Consider the following 19,399-nt stretch of genomic DNA (forward strand, 5'->3'; position numbering starts at 1 on the left):
TAGACTTGCCATTGTTTAAAAGTAATGAATGATTTATTGAAGTCACAAAGAATGCTATCTGTCAGCAGAAAGCTTGTAAAGCTTATTAATAAAAAGTTTGGAGTACTGCGTGTCAGTCATTCAGCCACTAAAAGCAATAAAACAAATTATTTATTTGAATTATTGTTTTTCCATGTTATATTTGTTTTTTAGCATTTAATTATACTTCTGAGTAGCTGTTTAAATGGTGCTTACAGGAGTTGGAGCTCTATGATGATAACTTGCTAGATAAACCAGCTATATTGCTTATAAACAAGATGGATACAAAAGGTGCTGAAGAAATGTTTGCAGCTATCAAAGATAAGCTGCATCGTTTATCAGGTATACAGCTTTTACTAATTTATTGCTCTTAAATTTTTCAGAAATGAAGCAAACATAAAGTGAAACTTGTCATTTTATTCTCAATAGTGTAAAATCATTCACTAGAATTTTTATTTGTTCTGGAAGGTACAATGAATGAAGCTTTGTGTTTTTGACTGAATATGAGGTTTGTTCAGAAAATTCTGGAACTTTGTCCACAAATTTTTTCTACATTTACCATTTACTTATTGAGCATGGCCTCCTTTGAAATACTCTCCTCCACAATTGATATACTGTTCCCAATACCATTTCCACTTCTGGAAGCAGTCTTGGTATGCCTCTTGCTGGATCACTTGAAGTGTTCTGCGAATTTTCATTTATCTTGTCTATCATCCCGATAATACCATCAAGTAACAGTTTGCCCCTGTAGCATGAATTCATGATGAACTAATCCTTCCAAAAGTTAAAGGTAACTATCAGCATGGCTTTGATGTTTGACCTGATGAGATTTTTTTGGTTGTGGAGAAACTTTTATGACACATTGTGAAGATTGAACTGTTACCTCAACATAATAACCATAGAAGGTTGGTTGGTTGGTTGGGTGGAGAAGGGACCAATCAGTTCCTCCGACCTTGGATTAACTAAAACCGATAAAATCCCATATTAGAATCATAACCATAGAACCACATCTCATCACCAGTTATAATTCTCTTAAGGAACATTTTGTTCTCATTTACAAGATCCAAAGGCTCTTCACAGATTCCAAGGTGAAGGTCTTTCTGGTCTTGACTCAGGAGTAGTGAGACGAACTTGGTGGCAACACGATGAATTCCAAGATGCTGTGTCAGGATTGCAAGACATGATCCAACTGAAATGATACATTCTTCTGCAATCTCTTGGACTGTAGGTCTTCAATTGGCAAGCACAGTTTCCTAACGTGAGCATTGTCGATAGACGTCAAAGAGTGTCCTAAACAAGGGTCATCTTTAACTTCCATCTGGCCATTTTTAAACCATGTGAACCATTCTTAACATTGAGTACAGCTTAACCACTCATCACTGTAGGCTTTCTGCATCGTTTGGTGTGTCTCTGTAAAGGATTTCATGCAGATGCATTGCTCCTCAAACTCTGCTATCTTGAAATTCAGTGTACTTCGTGCAGTGTACATTAATGAAATCTGAAGAAGTGCATGAAAGATCTTTGAGGAGAGTACATAGTGTGGACAGTGACCCTCATGAAGCAATCGCCAGCCTGCGAAATTTATAAAATGTCACTTCTCCCAACCCTTAACCACATGAATATCCATATGGAAGACCCAGATGCAAGGCCTGTTCCATACAGCTTCCAGCACATCCTATTCCCATCATGTCATTCATGTATCTTATCATATCAGACAATCACTTATTATTATATTAAGTTTGATTCATGGCTACTACTAAAGTACATGGAACGGCAATTTTCACATCCCAGTTGTAGAGCTCAGTGCTCAGCAGAAGAGGGTCACTTTCAGTGGCTGCTTCACAGCTCCTTGTCATCTGGATCCTCCCTCCCAATAACAGTTTCTTTGAATTGCATAGACCTTCCAGCATATTCTTCAGTTCCAGTCTTAGTCCTCACTAGTCTTCGTCCTTCACTTGACTGTGTTTCTTGCCCCTCTTTCCATCCAACTTCCAGAGCCCCTCCCTCTCCCTCTCCCTTCCCCTTCCCCTTCCCCTTCCCCTTCCCCTTCCCCTTCCCCTTCCCCTTCTCTTCCGACTTCAAATTTCTCGCAACACGTTTGCCTAGTTGTACTTATAGACCTTTGCACGCAACTTAATTGTTCCCTGATGCCCTTTTTATATCTACTGCCTCATGGTCTTATTCAGATAAAATGTTTTATGTTTGTTTGTGTGAAACAAAATCATTAATATTTCAGCTACTGTTTCCAGAGGGCTTTCATCTGTGTGGCATATTTCAAGCATGCCCCCCCCCCCCCCCAAAAAAAGAAAAAAAGAGAGAGAGAGAGGAGGGGGGAGATAGAGGAGGGGGAGGGAAGCGAATGAAAGAGAGAGAGAGAGAGAGAGAGAGAGAGAGAGAGAGAGAGAGAGAGGGAGAGGAGGGGGAGGGGAGGGAGAGAGAGAGAGAGAGAGAGAGAGAGAGAGAGAGAGAGAGAGAGAGAGAGAGAGAGGAGGGGGAGAGAGAGATTTAGGTTCATTTGCATCGCAAAAATGGAAAGAATGAAATGCAGGTTCACAGCAAAAATACTCAAATTCTATCTTCCTTCGAAATCTCAGTGTTCATCAGCAATTTTCCACATACTACTGTCACTTGGTTTCAATGGAAAAATACTGAATACAGAAGAGTGAAATACATTGATAATGTAACATAAAACAGTAGATTATTTGAATGAAAATAAAGATTTTTTTCTTTAACAGTGACTTACCACACACTAAACAACTGCCAAAATTAATAGGATTTTTTTTCCATTTTAGCACACTTCAGACAAATCAATACAAATAAAGTAATGTTATTTTTTGGCAGCTGCTTTCAGTATTGTTAACAGCACTAGGCAATGGAGTTCAAAGAGAAAGGATGTATTATGCCGTCTTCGTGTAAGTGTATGAAGCAGTGATGATGGTGGTGGGGGATTCATCCATGTATTTGTCAATGGGCACTGAAGAGCCATTTCTACTACATATTTGAAGATTGAGTATGTTCAAAAACCACGTCATTCAGTATTTGAGTAACTAGGCCACAGCAGTATTTGTCAGTGATCACATGTGGTCCCTGAGTCTGACACTTGAGGTGTGTTTAATGTAATCATGTGCCAATGTTTATATTGAAGCTGACAACATTTGCAGAAGTCAAAGTAGATGAAGGCTTTCAAAGATTCTCCGTCATTTTCCACAGCTGGAAAAAATGGATGACTTAATTTAGACATGGCCATATTTCTCGTGAAGATGATTTACATGAGGGACATCCGAAAACAACAACCACAGATGAAATATCAAGAAAATTCACATTATAGTACTGGATGAGAGGCTGACATCCCAGGCATATCTGGAGAAACAGTTTGGTACAGTTTGCATGATGATTTACCAATAAGAAAACTTTGTACCACTTGATATCACATTTATTAAATTTTGAGCACAAGCAGATGCAAAAATAAATTTCTCATCATGCACAGATCATTTTAAGTAGGATCCTACGAATTTTATTATTATGACTGAGGCATGGAACCACTCAGTGACAAAACTGCAAAAACAGCAGTCTGTGGACACTGTTGACACAGCACCAAGGCAGTGATCAGTTTTATGTGCTGGAAAATTCAAGGTAGGTGTTTCCTGGGATCCCAAACAGATTCTTTTTATTTGTTGCCTTGCAAGGGATAACACAATAACTGGTGAATGCAATAGAAATTTTCCAGGCCACCTGGTTGAAATATTACATTAGAAAAGGCCTGGATTGCAAATGAAAAACAATAAAGATCAAAAGATCAAATAACTATTTTTATTATTGGAAATGGAAATATGAGTGGACTGCAGTACAGACTGTTGGAATATCCCCATCCCCACCCCCCTTTCTCTCCAATTCACCACATTTAACACCCTTTGACTTGCACCTATTCCCACACCTGAAAAATTTGTGACTAAAAATCATTTGGTCCACGATGAGCTGTAGATGGTTGTATTAAGTCTTCCAAAACTGGGTGATTTTTTTTAATCTATAAAAAATGCATGTTTGCTTTTCCTGTGCCAACACAAAACTTTTAACTCTACTTAAATGTTACCATAAGCATCATGTCAGTTACATTAAACTCATTTATTTCTGATCTTCATTAGATTTTGTCAGGCTTTGGCATTATCTTTGATTTCTAGCTTCAGTGAAATACTTCCAAATACACTGCTGGAAGAAAAAAGTTAGTACACGTGGAAAGATGATATCGATTTTGACCCTATGACAACTTGTGCCATCTGGGGGATAGTAGATGTATTGATAATGATTTTAATATCATCCACCAACAGAAAGTGTTGTGGCATAGCTACTAGAACACCATCTGTGTCTACCCTTTAATAGGGAATGCTCACAACAAGAAGGCCCTGTGTGGTGCAGACATGTGAAGCAAGCAGGCAACCATGCTACAGGGATGCACTTGTGCTTCCTACAGCCAAGTGAGTGAGTTTGAGAGGGGCCAAATTGTGGCCGTGCAAATGGCAGGATGGTCCTTTCAGAGAATTCCACATATGTTGGATGTGCTGCCTCAGTGATCGTGAGAACTTCTCTCATCCATAGATGAGGTTCTGGACATCCATACAGCACAGACACCCCCCAGGATCACAATTTTGTAAAGGCAGCAGTGGCACAGATAATAGGGCTTATGAGCCCAGATGTGTCAACACAAACTATTGTGAACTGGTTATTAGCAGCGGGATTATGGGCACACAACCTCTAGCCCATCTTCCACTCATGTCACAACTTACATGCATGGCTTGACTGGTGCCATCAAAGGATCGCTTGGAAGATGGAATGGTGCACCATGGTTTTCAGTGATTTCGTTTGCATATAAGACCTATACCTGGTGAGCATTGTCTTACAGAGTGCATTTATCTGACACACTGGCCCCATCCCAGGCCTTATGGTTTTGTGTGCGATAAGTTACAACTTTGGTGCACTTTTGGTGTTTCGGGAGGGGTGCTAACCAGCATTGGTACATGCAAAATGTTGTTAGACCCATTCTTTTGCCATTCCTGCAACAGGAATGTGATGTGTTGTTCCAAGAGGATAATGCTCACCCACCCACTGGGTATGGAATTCAACATGCTCCATGAGATGTGCAGCAACTTCCCGGGGCTAGCATGATCTCCAGACTTGTCTCCAATCAAGCATGTGTGGCATATGATGGGACAAGAAGTAAGTCATGCAACTCGTCAAGCAACAACTCTTACAGAACTGCATGAACAGGTCAAGGAGGTCTGTTGATCTGTAAATGCAGTTCTTTCATATACTCCATATGCACTGTTGCAACAATAAATCTCAAGTGAATTGAAAATCTCTAAAAGGGTGTACAGTCTTTTTTTTTTTTTTTTTTTTTTTTATCCACACTGCTTTATATTTAGGGCAACCACAGCTGAAATATTCCATGACTTGAATAAACAAGACCACTCCAATGGTTACAATACTTTATTGGAGAACACAACAGCTTTGACAAATTAAATTTGCATTTTCAGTTGCTTCGCTGTACACAGAGGAATAAAAGAACTTGTCAGAAATTTAGGCATGCCGAGAAACTGGCAAATAAAAGTGATAAGGTCTGTGTCTACTTACAGTCAAAAGATTAAAGGTTCTATTTACACCAGATAAAGCCATTCCCAACATTTATATCCAGGTATTTAAAAATTCTGACTCATAAATGTGTGAGCATCTATGATAAAATGTATTGAGGGATAAGACCATCCCCAACCTAAAAACAACCCAGTAAAAACATCAAAGTAAGAACGTAGTCGGTATTAAAATGATGTATAATAAAAAATAATTAAAATACTCAGCAGAACTGCTGAGCTTGTAGCATTAGAAAAGAAATTGTCAATAGTATCACACTTTACCTCCATTGTTGACAGCCTGGGGAGAAAGAGTTGCTGTTGCCAGACCAACTGACTGTAATCTGTAGTGAGGCCTATGTGGAAAGCCATGTGCACACAGTGACACAAACATTAACTAACCAGATACCTTGACTGAAATGTTGGGGGCTGACTGCATGTTTTAAATTACCAAACTGCAATAGTCAGAAATAATATACTCTGGTTATGAGTCACATAAATCAGCATTACTGTTACAGCTAATTTCAAAGGATCCTACATGCCAGCACTAGCCAATGCAGTGTCCTTACAATTGATAGAATTGTTTTTGCAAATGAAAAGGCTTTTACATTAATAAAAAAACAGTGATAGGACTGGAAAATGTCATTCACTTAAATAATCAAACTTGGGTAGAATGTTTCTGTGACATAAATCTGTCTGGGAGTTGAGGGTATTTTCTGGAACTCTTTTCAGTGCTAAAAAAATCTCTTATTCTTCTAAAATATTTAGAAAATTACCCTGGTGAAGTATTTGAAGATTGGTGGCAGAAATTTTAAATACTTGGATATAAATGTTGGGAATGGCTTTATCAGGTTTATAAAGAACCCTTAATCTTTTGTTTGTAAGTAGACACAGACTTTATCACTTTTATTTGTCTGTTTCTTGGCATGGCCGAATTTCTGATAAGTTCTTCTATCTCTTTGTATTAAGTGAAGCACCTGAAGATTCAAATTTAATTTGTGAAACCAATCATGTTCTCCAATAAAGTATTCTAACAGTCACAGCAGTCTTCTTTATTCCAATCATGATCTTTTTTTCTCAGCATTATACTTCAATTGTGGCATCACCTCCTGACCTGCAAGCTTTGTGTTGGAATTATTTTTATTTACTCTACATAAAATAATGCTAGACATATAAGTAACTTAAAGTTACTCATTTTTGCCACACAAAGAAATGCTTATAACTGCAGTTTGCACAGCCCTTCCTGCCTAGCACACGAATCAGCAAGAAAGCAGAAGTAGCCATGACAAGAGGATGTGTTGCCACATAGCATGAACTCCAAAGTCTACTCACAGGAATTTTAAGCACTTAAACCAGACAAAAAATGCCTCACATTATTAATTTTTTGAATAACTTGGAGCTTATATCAACAGCTAAACTGTTGCAGACATAATTGTTACACAAGTGACTAGCAGAGGAAAGAAAATCAAGGCAATGTACAAAGTTACATTACAGACAACTTCCATCAAATTGGACTTTGATTTGTTGACATTAAATATTTTATAACAATTCTTGTAGCACAGTTCTATGATAATTTTTGAATAGTGTATATCTTGCTAACAATGAAACAGTTCCTTGTATGTTAAAGGACATCTTCTATACATGCCTGTAGTCATCACAAAAATGTGAATTTCTATTGGTTGATAAAACAAACATTTTTCCTTACTCCAGGCACATCTGATAACAGAAAAATTAATGTGTTCAGGCACTTCACTGTAATTACTAGTTCATTTAGACAGAACTGGAATGGAGTAAGAAAACATCATGGCTGTTGTTCTGCATATTGTGCTGTGCACAAATTCATAAAATGCAGAAGTGACTGAAGTTTAACAAAACTGTTCCGCTGATAAAACGTGAAATGAAAAAGCACTGTTAGAAATTATACAGTCAGAAAGTTATCTGAAAAATGCTTTGCAATGTTGAAAAACTTTTTCATTAAGAGGCTAAATCACACTATTTTAGTTCAAAGTGGAATATGGAATCTTTCCATCATCCTCATAAAGACAGAGGTCTCATTATGGCCACACCAAGAGTACAACAACAGTAGTGAATTGTTCTCTGCAAATGGTAAGAATATGTTTCAGGTGTAACACTTAAAATTATTCTCCCCATTTTTCCAGATTTTGCTGCATCAATTACAAGACTTTTTTTAGTAAACACTACTTTTTTAATTTTTTTCTCCTAACTTGCCTTTATATTCCTGAAGACAGAGATAAAGTTGCAGAAACAGTACTACTACTGATACTTATCACTACCACTATCACTGCTGTTTTCTAATGTGCCATAACCTTCATCGACAACACAAATGATTCTGCCTTTTTTTCCTCAAAATGATAGAGTGTGGTTTGCACAAAACCTGATTGACTGGCTTTGTATGCAGTTTTTAGGGAATGACAAGAAGATTCACCTTCCCATCAGCTATGAATATCTGTATGGTACATATTACCTATTAACAACATCTCCTCTGCAGGTTTACTTGAGGTAAACTTCATCGTTTTGTGACTTCCTTTTCTGTGTAATCTCCTGGCTCTGTTTAACAGGTCAAAGAAGCCTGGAAATCAGTAATGCTCTTCTCACTTGCAATTCAGTGCACCAAGTCTTGTAGGTCTCCTTCGATAACAGTGCATTGGTTCTCACAAGCAATTCTAAATCTTTCAGATAGTTTTTCTTTCACATTTTTAATAGTTCCATTTTGGCACATATTTACTTTGTGTTGATCTTTCTTACATTTATACAGTTCATGTCCAGATTTTATGAAATGAAATCAGCTTTGCACACTGCTTAAGTTCAAGAATTTTCTCTCTCTTTCCTTAACCAAAAAATTTACAGCCTTTTCTATCTCACTGAAAGCTATTACTGTACCTGTTTTCCCTGGGCTTTCCAATGGCCTTGCCACAGAAGTAACACAAGTTCCCATTGGATCACCAAAATTAAGCAATGTCGGCCTCGATTACCATTTCGAATGATGATCTTCCATGTCTGCCAAGCACTGTTGGCAAGCAATATGTACTCAGCCCTTGTGAGTTTAATTAAGCAGCTACTTGGCTGGGAAGTAGTGGCTGTGGTCATGAAAACTGACAATGGCCGGGAGAGTAGTGAATTGACCACAAGCCCCTCCATATCCACGTCCTGTGGCACCTGTTGGCTGAGGATGACATGGTGCTTGGAAGATACTCTGTTTTTGTTTTGGATTTTACGGTATTTTATGGACTATAAGATGCACTTTTTTCTTTGAAAAATTGCCTCCAGAATTCATGTGAAATTAATATTAAAAAAACAGTGTTTGATTTAAAATTCTTCAAGTCTTAAAAATGGCCATACATTCAATACTGTCGGAAACGTGTCCCTAACTGGCAATATTAAATTCAACTGGCAGCAGCAGTGCACCAATGTGATTAACATGAGTTGAGGGGAGTCACAAGCTTGCTAGATTTGTGTTATCCCTACCAATACAATATTTTTGTTAGTAGTTTCATAATGGAAAAAAATAAAAGGTATTCATATGATGTGGGCTATAAGTTGAAAGTAATAGCATACGCAGAAGAACATGGAAACAGAGCACCCGAGCAGCATTTCAGCCCTCCACCGACAGAAAAAAAAGAAATTCTCTATTAGCAGGCTAGTAAAGATGAACTGAAAAAAGAGGAAGACTAAATGTGTAAATAGAGGTCTGAATGCAAAACGGCCAAAACTAGAAGATGACTTATTGAAATGGATTCAAGGACACCATCAAAATGGCATTGGAATTAATACAAAAATGGTTAAAATACACGCTCGTAAGCTAGTGCTACAGTGGAACTTAACAGATTTCAAAGGTGGAGTTGGTTGGCGCTACAGGTTTATGAAGTGTGATGGACATAGTATGCAGACCAAAACCAAAATATCTCAGAAAAGGCCACAAAAGTATGAAGAGAAAATATTATCTTTCCATTGCTTTGTTATCCAATATCAAAAGAAAACCAGTGTGGAACTAAGCCAAGTAGTGAATATGGACGAAACTCCTCTAACATTTGATATGCTGAGTAACAGGACTGTTACCATGAAAGACATAAAAACTGTAACTATAAAACAAGTGGACATGAAAAAAAGCACTACACTGTTGTCCATTCACGTTATGCTGATGATACTAAGTGTAATCCAATGATCATTTTCAAGAGCAAAAATATACCATTTGGAGTTGTCGTTCATGTTCATGACAAGTATTGGATAGACAAGGCTGTTATGAAATTATGGATTAACAGAGTGTGAGGAAGAAGGAAAAGTACTTTATTGAAGAAGAGTTCTCTTCTTGTATTAGATCAGTTTAGTAGTCATTTGAAAAATTCTGTGAAAGAGAAATTGAGACAGAAATACAGAGCTTGCTGTTATTCGTGGAGACTTACCTCGCAATTACAACTTCTTGATGTCTCGATAAATAAACCATTTAAAGTATATATGAGAGAGGAATGGAACAAATGGATGATGGATTAAACCCAACATGGAGTCATGCTGAAGGGAGATTTAAAATGACCTAAAATCAATCAAGTGTCTCAGTAGATAAAATAGTAATGGTCTAGAGTGAGAGAAGACATTATTGTTAAATCTTTCAAGAAGTGTGGCATAAGTAACACTCTCGATGGCAGTAAAGACCATCTTTTATATAATTACAAAGAGGAATAAGAAGAAGAAGAAGAAGAAAAGTTCAGATGATGATTTTCAGGGATTTTAAAGATTAGTTCAGTTTTATAAACTCAGAATTTTTCATTTCTTTTGCCTGGCATTGCAATCTAACAATAACAATAATGAAAATGTTATTTTTTTAAAAAATTGCTTAAAAATAGAGGTGCTTCTTATTGTCTGTAAAATATGGTAATTAGCAAAATCATCATTCAATCCACAATTCATGGAATTATCTGGTTATTTTCTATTTCTTCTATGTTGCCACATTGCAATGAATGTCCAAGAAATTGACTAATAAATAACACATATATAGATCTTCAGGGGAAGGAAGTGATTTCAGTTGTATACCATGTTTTTCATATTTTATCTTTGCAAGGTTGAAAACAGTAATTGGATTCCACATTACTGTGAATCTCAGGAACCTGCACATAGACAGATGCTAATAGCAAGCATATGCCAGTAATCACAAAGAAAATGAATTCAGTTTTATCTACATTGTTAACACAGACTGATATCACAGAAGAACTGCTAATTATTATGTATATTATATGAGGTGCAAATTTAAGTGAATAGTAACTCTGAACAGTTATTTCAGAGAAACTATCAGTAGAAACTGAAATTCACTTTACATATTATGTTCACATTGTGCCATGTTATCTGTTTATTGATGTTCCATCAGTCAAGGACATGTGCCCACCATGTTGCGCATATATTGTCTGCAACAGCTACAGCAAGAGTATACAATTTGCCAGCTGTATACTGAGCCCTTGAACCATGGACCTTGCCATTTGTGGGGAGGCTTGCGTGCCTCAACGATACAGATAGCCGTACCGCAGATGCAACCACAACGGAGGGGTATCTGTTGAGAGGCCAGACAAACGTGTGGTTCCTGAAGAGGGGCAGCAGCCTTTTCAGTAGTTGCAGGGGCAACAGTCTGGATGATTGACTGATCTGGCCTTGTAGCACTAACCAAAATGGCCTTGCTGTTATGGTACTGTGAACGGCTGAAAGCAAGGGGAAACTACAGCCGTATTTTTTCCCGAGGGCATGCAGCTTTACTGCATGGTTAAATGATGATGGAATCCTCTTGGGTAAAATATTCCGGATGTAAAATAGTCCCCCATTCGGATCTCCGGGCAGGGACTACTCAAGAGGACGTCGTTATCAGGAGAAAGAAAACTGGCGTTCCACGGATCGGAGCATGGAATGTCAGATCCCTTAATCGGGCAGGTAGGTTAGAAAATTTAAAAAGGGGAATGGATAGGTTAAAGTTAGATATAGTGGGGATCAGTGAAGTTTGGAATGGATAGGTTAAAGTTAGATATAGTGGGGATCAGTGAAGTTTGGTGACAGGAGGAACAAGACTTCTGGTCAGGTGAATACAGGGTTATAAATATAAAATCAAATAGGGGTAATGCAGGAGCAGGTTTAATAATGAATAAAAAAATAGGAGTGCGGGTAAGCTACTACAAACAACATAGTGAACATATTATAGTGGCCAAGATAGACACAAAGCCCATGCCTACTACAGTAGTACAAGTTTATATGCCAACTAGCTCTGCAGATGATGAAGAAATTGAAGAAATGTATAAGATAAAAGAAATTATTCAGATAGTGAAGGGAGACGAAAATTTAATAGTCATGGGTGACTGGAATTTGACAGTAGGAAAAGGGAGAGAAGGAAACATAGTAGGTGAATATGGATTGGGGCTAAGAAATGAAAGAGGAAGCCGTCTGGTAGAATTTTGCACAGAGCATAACTTAATCATAGCTAACACTTGGTTCAAGAATCATAAAAGAAGGTTGTATACATGGAAGAATCCTGGAGATACTAAAAGGTATCAGATAGATTATATAATGGTAAGACAGAGACTTAGGAACGAGGTTTTAAATTGTAGGACATTTCCAGGGGCAGATGTGGACTCTGACCACAATCTATTGGTTATGAATTGTAGATTAGAACTGAAGAAACTGCAAAAAGGTGGGAATTTAAGGAGATGGGACCTGGATAAACTGACTAAACCAGAGGTTGTACAGAGTTTCAGGGACAGCATAAGGGAACAATTGACAGGAATGGGGGAAAGAAATACAGTAGAAGACGAATGGGTAGCTCTGAGGGATGAAGTAGTGAAGGCAGCAGAGGATCAAGTAGGTAAAAAGATGACGGCTAGTAGAAATCCTTGGGTAACAGAAGAAATATTGAATTTATTAAAAACAAAGATTCCAAGACTTACCAAGCGGGAAAGCGCCGGCAGACAGGCACATGAACAAAACACACAAACACACACACAGAATTACGAGCTTTCGCAACTGGCAGTTGCTTCGTCAGGAAAGAGGGAAGGAGAGGGAAAAATGAAAGGATTGTCTGCCGGCGCTTTCCCGCTTGGTAAGTCTTGGAATCTTTGTTTTTAATATATTTTTCCCATGTGGAAGTTTCTTTCTATTTTATTTACATCCTCGAAATATTGAATTTAATTGATGAAAGGAGAAAATATAAAAATGCAGTAAATGAATCAGGCAAAAAGGAATACAAACGTCTCAAAAATGAGATCGACAGGAAGTGCAAAATGGCTAAGCAGGCATGGCTAGAGGACAAATGTAAGGATGTAGAGGCTTATCTCATTAGGGGTAAGATAGATACAGCCTATAGGAAAATTAAAGAGACCTTTGGAGAAAAGAGAGCCACTTGTATGAATATCAAGAACTCATGGAAACCCAGTTCTAAGCATAGAAGGGAAAGCAGAAAGGTGGAGGGTCTCTACAAGGGCGATGTACTTGAGGAGGATATTATGGAAATGGAAGAGGATGCAGATGAAGATGAAATGGGAGATACGATACTACGTGAAGAGTTTGACAGAGCACTGAAAGACATGAGTCGAAACAAGGCCCCGGGAGTAAACAACATTCCATTAGAACTACTGACGGCCTTGGGAGAGCCAGTCCTGACAAAACTCTACCATCTGGTGAGCAATAGTTACGAGACAGGCGAAATACCCTCAGACTTCAAGAAGAATATAATAATTCCAATCACAAAGAAAGCAGTTGTTGACAGAGGTGAAAATTACTGAACTATCAGTTTGATAAGCCACAGCTGCAAAATACTAATGCGAATTATTTACAGACAAATGGAAAAACTGGTAGAAGCCGATCTCGGGGAAGATCAGTTTGGATTCCTTAGAAATGTTGGAACACGTGAGGCAATACTGACCTGACTACTTATGTTAGAAGCTAGATTAAGGAAAGGCAAACCTATGTTCCTAGCATTTGTAGACTTAGAGAAAGCTTTTGACAATGTTGACTGGAATACTCTCTTTCAAATTCTGAAGGTGGCAGGGGTAAAATACAGGGAGTGAAAATCTATTTACAATTTGTACAGAAACCAGATGGCAGTTATAAGACTCGAGGGACATGAAAGGGAAGCAGTGGTTGGGAAGGGATTGAGACAGGGTTGTAGCCTCTCCCCGATGTTATTCAATCTGTATATTGAGCAAGCAGTAAAGGAAACAAAAGAAAAATTCGGAGTAGGTATTAAAGTCCATGGAGAAGAAATAAAAACTTTGAGGTTTGCCGATGACATTGTAATTCTGTCAGAAACAGCAAAGGACTTTGAAGAGCAGTTGAACGGAATGGACAGTGTCTTGAAAGGAGGCTATAAGATGAACATCAACAAAAGTAAAATGAGGATAATGGAAAGTCGGGTGATGCTGAGGGAATTAGATTAGGAAATGAGACACTTAAAGTAGTAAATGAGTTTTGCTGTTTGGGGAGCAAAATAACAGATGATGGTCGAAGTAGAGAGGATATAAAATGTAGACTGGCAATGGCAAGGAAAGCGTTTCTGAAGAAGAGAAATTTGTTAACATCAAGTATAGATTTAACTGTCCGGAAGTTGTTTCTGAAAGTATTTGTATGGAGTGTAGCCATGTATGGAAGTGAAACATGGACAATAAATAGTTTAAGCAAGAAGAGAATAGAAGCTTTCGAAATGTGGTGCTAGAGAAGAATGTTGAAGATTAAGTGGGTAGAACACGCAACTAATGAGGAGGTATTGAATAGGATTGGGGAGAAGATAAGTTTGTGGCACAACTTGACTAGAAGAAGGGATCTGTTGATAGGACATGGTCTGAGGCATCAAGGGATCACAAAATTAGCATTGGAGGGCAGTGTGGAGGGTAAAAATCGTAGAGGGAGACCAAGAGATGAATACACTAAGCAGATTCAGAAGGATATAGGTTGCAGTAGGTACTGGGAGATGAAGGAGCTTGCACAGGATAGATTAGCATGGAGAGCTGCATCAAACCAGTCTCAGGACTAAAGACCACAACAACAAGTACAACATGCTGAGCTAGGAATTTGGAAAAAATTTGACATTGTGTTTCTTTCGGTATATTCTTCCTGTATAAAAAATGTCGGGGCTGTTTTCTACATGTCAGATTGGACAGTTCCCTTGTTAGTTGATTGCCTGGTAGTGCTTGTGCATCAAGACTCGTTGCACAGCACTTGCCAGCAGTTTTCCCTGCCAAATCATAAATCTGCCCTACAGTTTTGTGAAAAAGTAACATAAGACTTAAAAAAGGAAATCAAGGAAAATAGTTTCATATATTAATAATGTATATGAGCATGAGATCCCTCATGAGTAAGACAGTGCAGAGGTAAGACACTTGGCAAGAATTTGAGACGACGGCAGTTCAGATCTCCATCCAACTACCGAGCTTTAAGTTTTCCATAGTTTCCCTAAATTGCCAAAGGCAGATGTTGGCCTGGCTCCTTTGGAAAGGAATGGATGATTTCCTTCCCACCCTTCCCAATTCTGAGCTTGTGTTCTGTCTCCAACAACCTCACTGCTGATAGGGTGCTAAACCATTATCTTTCAATTTTTTTACCCCTGAGTAGTGATTCCTTAGCATTTTACTCCCATATTTGGACCCTAATTGAGTGCACAGCTTTCATCTGCATTCCTGATTTATCTTTTGACATACTACACTGATGAAATTGCCTTAGAAAAATACAATAGTTTTCTTCTGAAAAAATGTATAAGGTGATCTTCAGGGTACATTGTTCCATGTTTGTTACAATACAGTCTAGATTGCTGCATTCCCAGTTTGTTAGTCTGTTATGATATTATTATATAATCAAAATACCTTAACAATTGTCTCTGTTAAAATTATGTTTGAATGGTTACTTTATTAACAGCACAATATTCATATTAATACCTATTAATGTACTGAACTTTTAACAGATATGGAAGAGCTAGAACCAGATAGTCTCCCAAGAAGGGTGCTGCAGTTTCATGATGTGATTCCCATTTCTGTACAGTGTGATGCTCTAAGTGTAAAAAAAGTAAAGGAACGAATTAGGGCTGTACTGGACTTCCAAGCTGAATTATTAAAAGAAGACAATGAAAATTCTGTTCTTCAGAATATTCGAACACAAAACAAGGAATTTGCAGCAAAGATGGTGTGATACCTTGGGAGTTATTTTCTAAATGTATTTACTTTATCATTTCTTATATGTAGATATACAAGATTGTCTAAAAAAAGTTATTTCTAAGATTATTTCTTGCTTCTTTGTATTTTCCTCAGAATAAATTCATGAACTACACTTGTTGATTATTACTGCCTCTAATGCAATGGCATTGGAGCACAAATTATATTCTCATTTATATACTAATCATTTGTGCACATAGATATTTTTAGGGTTCCAGTTCATCATCATAATTTTTTATTTCTGATCAGCACATAAACTGAATCAGCATCCCTGTCTAGTTTGAGTATTGGTAAGAGTTTGAAGCACAGGTACCTGAGCCGTACAGTAATCGTAATATCTGACGACATTGTTGAGGAGGCCATATGTCATATGCCACGGCCGTATCACCTGATGCCTGGCTGCCTAAAAATACATCAGTATGAGGTAGCACAGCTCTTCATTGTGTCATATGAAGCTTACAATTATCCACCGTATTGATCAGTGCATTATCTATCTTGCTGCATTGTTTACTGTTGTCAGGTTGCACTTTGAAAGGAAAGAGCTTGACATTTGCAGTGCTCAGGAGTTTATTTGCAGTTTGCCATTCACTCTGTAAACTCTATAGTTACTGACTGCTTGAAATTTCATTAATGTTCCTTTGGTTGCAGCTTCTTGAATGATTGTGTGGATTGTATTTGTCTGCAGTGTCAGGCGGGAAAAAGGTGATGAGGATGTTTCTCGCTGTGTGTGTCAGACCAGTGAGTAGCTGGCTAAACACAAAGAATTACCAAAGTTCTTGGTTCAGCACAACAACTGATTAGTTCGGTGTCTATCTCTCAACTGTATGCTTGCTTCAACTAAACAAGTGAAAGTTAGGTAGTCTACCTTTGTAAATTTCTTTTTCACTACGAAGCAAGTCAGTTTATCTTCATCTACTACAGAGTGGTATCAAACTGTACAAAGTGGCTCAGAAATTGTGACTGCTCTCTGATCTAAGTAGTTTGAATTTTAAAGAAATTTGGTGTTTGGTGATTAGCTACTTTGTAGTTGCAGCAAGGTGTAATTTCAGTCAAAGTGGTAAGCAATGTAAGCAGACTTTTGCCTTCTGAGTTGTTGATCCTGCAAGGTTTAACACATTGCTGTGATTCAGTTTGAGCTATGTGTCTCACCCTGTTCTTACTCTTTATTTGTATATGTCATTTTCAGATTTGTTCCAGATGAAGAGGGCAATGCCAAAGTATACAGTCATCAGACATAACATTTGCCGTAGTTTCCAAAACCGCTTGAGGTCATGAGAGAGCAATGGTGGTATAAGCTTCATTTAAAGACAGACACTTTGTAGCAGAAGTTTCTATTAGCCATAGTTGATTGCATCAGTCAGATGATGACAAGCACTCATCATCACCACCTTCCCTACCAAGCAAGCATAATATTATCCCAATGCATGATAAATTAGCCAGTTCAGTAGTTAGTTCAAATGGTTCAAATGGCTCTGAGCACTATGGGACTTAACATCTATGGTCATCAGTCCCCTAGAACTTAGAACTACTTAAACGTAACTAACCTAAGGACAACACACAACACCCAGCCGTCACGAGGCAGAGAAAATCCCTGACTCCGCCGGGAATCGAAACCCGGCCGCGGGAAGCGAGAACGTTACCGCACGACCTTGAGATGCGGGCTCAGTAGTTAGTGATTCATACTCTAAAATGATGGAAGATAAGCAAAAAATCAGTGTGAAGCCTACTGACAGTCCTATAGACAGTGAGGAGAAGCACATAAAATTTACTATCCTGTGGCACTTAATGTATGACCCAGAAAGGTCAGCCCAAGAAAATGGTGTCCAAACTGTTGGGCCAGGGCGTGGCCGCGGTGGTCTCGCGGTTCTAGGCGCACAGTCCGGAACCGTGCGACTGCTACGGTCGCAGGTTCGAATCCTGCCTCGGACATGGATTTGTGTGATGTCCTTAGGTTAGTTAGGTTTAAGTAGTTCTAAGTTCTAGGGGACTAATGACCACAGCAGTTGAGTCCCATAATGCTCAGAGCCATTTGAACCATTTTTTTTTTATTGGGCCAGACATAAACAATGTCACTGTCTATGTCATTTGTTTTGTGTGCAAGAGCAGGGTCATATTTCAAGTATGCTTCTCACCAAACAATCAAGAGAACCACAGCTGTCACACCACTGCACACAAACAGGTCGGAGATCATAACAACAGACGCAACTCTCCACAAGATAACAATGGCGTATGTGATAAATGGCCCTGCAGTGAAGTTCCAACTCAACACTGAAGCCACTATGACCTTAAAGAAACTGGATATGTACCAGCACATTGCTCACTACTCATTCCAAAACTGCAGTGGTATGTGGTGACTCGTAATATGCAATTGCTTCCCCTATAGGATCCAGTTACTATTCACATGACACACAGAAAGGTAATAAAACAAGTATATTTTCAACTAGTAAATTCCAATGTAACTATTAACATTGTTTTGCATTTCCTTTGTTTGTCCATAAAGTGCAAATCAAATTACCAAAAACACTATTTAAAGATATGCACAAAAACATAGAATTGTTAGAGAAAAATTCAAGAAGTTTTATGTTATAACCTTTAATCACAAATAATAGTGTGGATATTTAAACACTCTCACTTAGAAACAATAGCTGGTTACATGATAACAACTCAGTATCTCGTATTCGACTGCCGTGCCATGACATGCGGCCGACGCCATTCGTAGGTAGGTGGTGCTCCCGTGCTCAGCCGAGTTGCAGAGCGCCTCTTTTGCCATTTGCGCGTACTGTCGTGGCGGCACTGTTAAATGTCGTAGCACTGTCACACCACTTTTCCCCCCTGGAAAAAAAAACACTCACTTCCTTGGAGACATAGACAGTGCGGAGACATCCATGGCCTCTTGTGAGGCCCCGAGAAGATCCCGTGGAGAGACGCGAGAGTATGGTTGAAAATGTCCAGGATGGAAGCTCGTGCGTGGAATGTGCCTCCTGGATGAGATGATGGGTGGAAACTCCGGAGCAGCATCCATAGGTGTCGTGGACCTGGGGTTGTCTTCCTGTGAGATGGGTTCCGGAGAAGGCGGCGTCGTGACTTTGGCCGGTTCCAGCGTACTCGGAAGCGGTAGCGATGTTGGCTGCATCAAAACATACCGTAGATCGGCAGCAGCGACAGGACTGGCTTCTCGGGCTGGTGGAGGCGAAGGAAGGGGCTGTGGTCGCATCTGGTTGTAATGGCGAACAACTACGCTGTCGTCCATACGTATTTCACAAAGCCGGCGGTCGCGAAGAACCTTGACCACCCCTGGATTCCATTTAGGGGGCGAGATCCTTAACCTCGTGCCCACACCTCGGTGCCCACAGAGTATTTTCCCGCACTAGGGGACACAGCACATGGCCTGAAAGGGTGAAGCAGGTGCAGTAGAGAGTGCGGTTGGCGGCCATGCAAGAGTTCAGCAGGGCTGGGATCACCCAGAGACGTGAAGCGATAAGAACTCAGAAATTGCAGCAGAGCGTCATCTGTGAAAAAATCACAAAGGAATTTTTTCATCTGGCTTTTGAAAGTGCAGACAAGGCGCTCGACCTCCCC

The 19,399-nt window shown here is 38.9% G+C and overlaps 1 protein-coding gene across 1 annotated transcript in view; it reads left to right on the top strand.

Moving 5' to 3' along the window:
* LOC126354222 (GTP-binding protein 10 homolog) overlaps positions 1 to 15,935 on the top strand; it is a 91,789-nt gene extending 75,854 nt beyond the window's left edge. The window contains exons 6-7 of the mRNA XM_050003705.1: positions 237 to 360; positions 15,574 to 15,935. Of these exons, the coding sequence (XP_049859662.1) occupies positions 237 to 360; positions 15,574 to 15,797 (348 nt within the window). The 3' untranslated portion in view covers positions 15,798 to 15,935. The remainder of the gene's footprint in view (positions 1 to 236; positions 361 to 15,573) is intronic.
* Positions 15,936 to 19,399: the final 3,464 nt, after the last annotated feature.

The sequence above is a fragment of the Schistocerca gregaria genome, chromosome 3 (genome assembly GCF_023897955.1).
Source record: "Schistocerca gregaria isolate iqSchGreg1 chromosome 3, iqSchGreg1.2, whole genome shotgun sequence".
Lineage (NCBI taxonomy): Eukaryota > Metazoa > Arthropoda > Insecta > Orthoptera > Acrididae > Schistocerca > Schistocerca gregaria.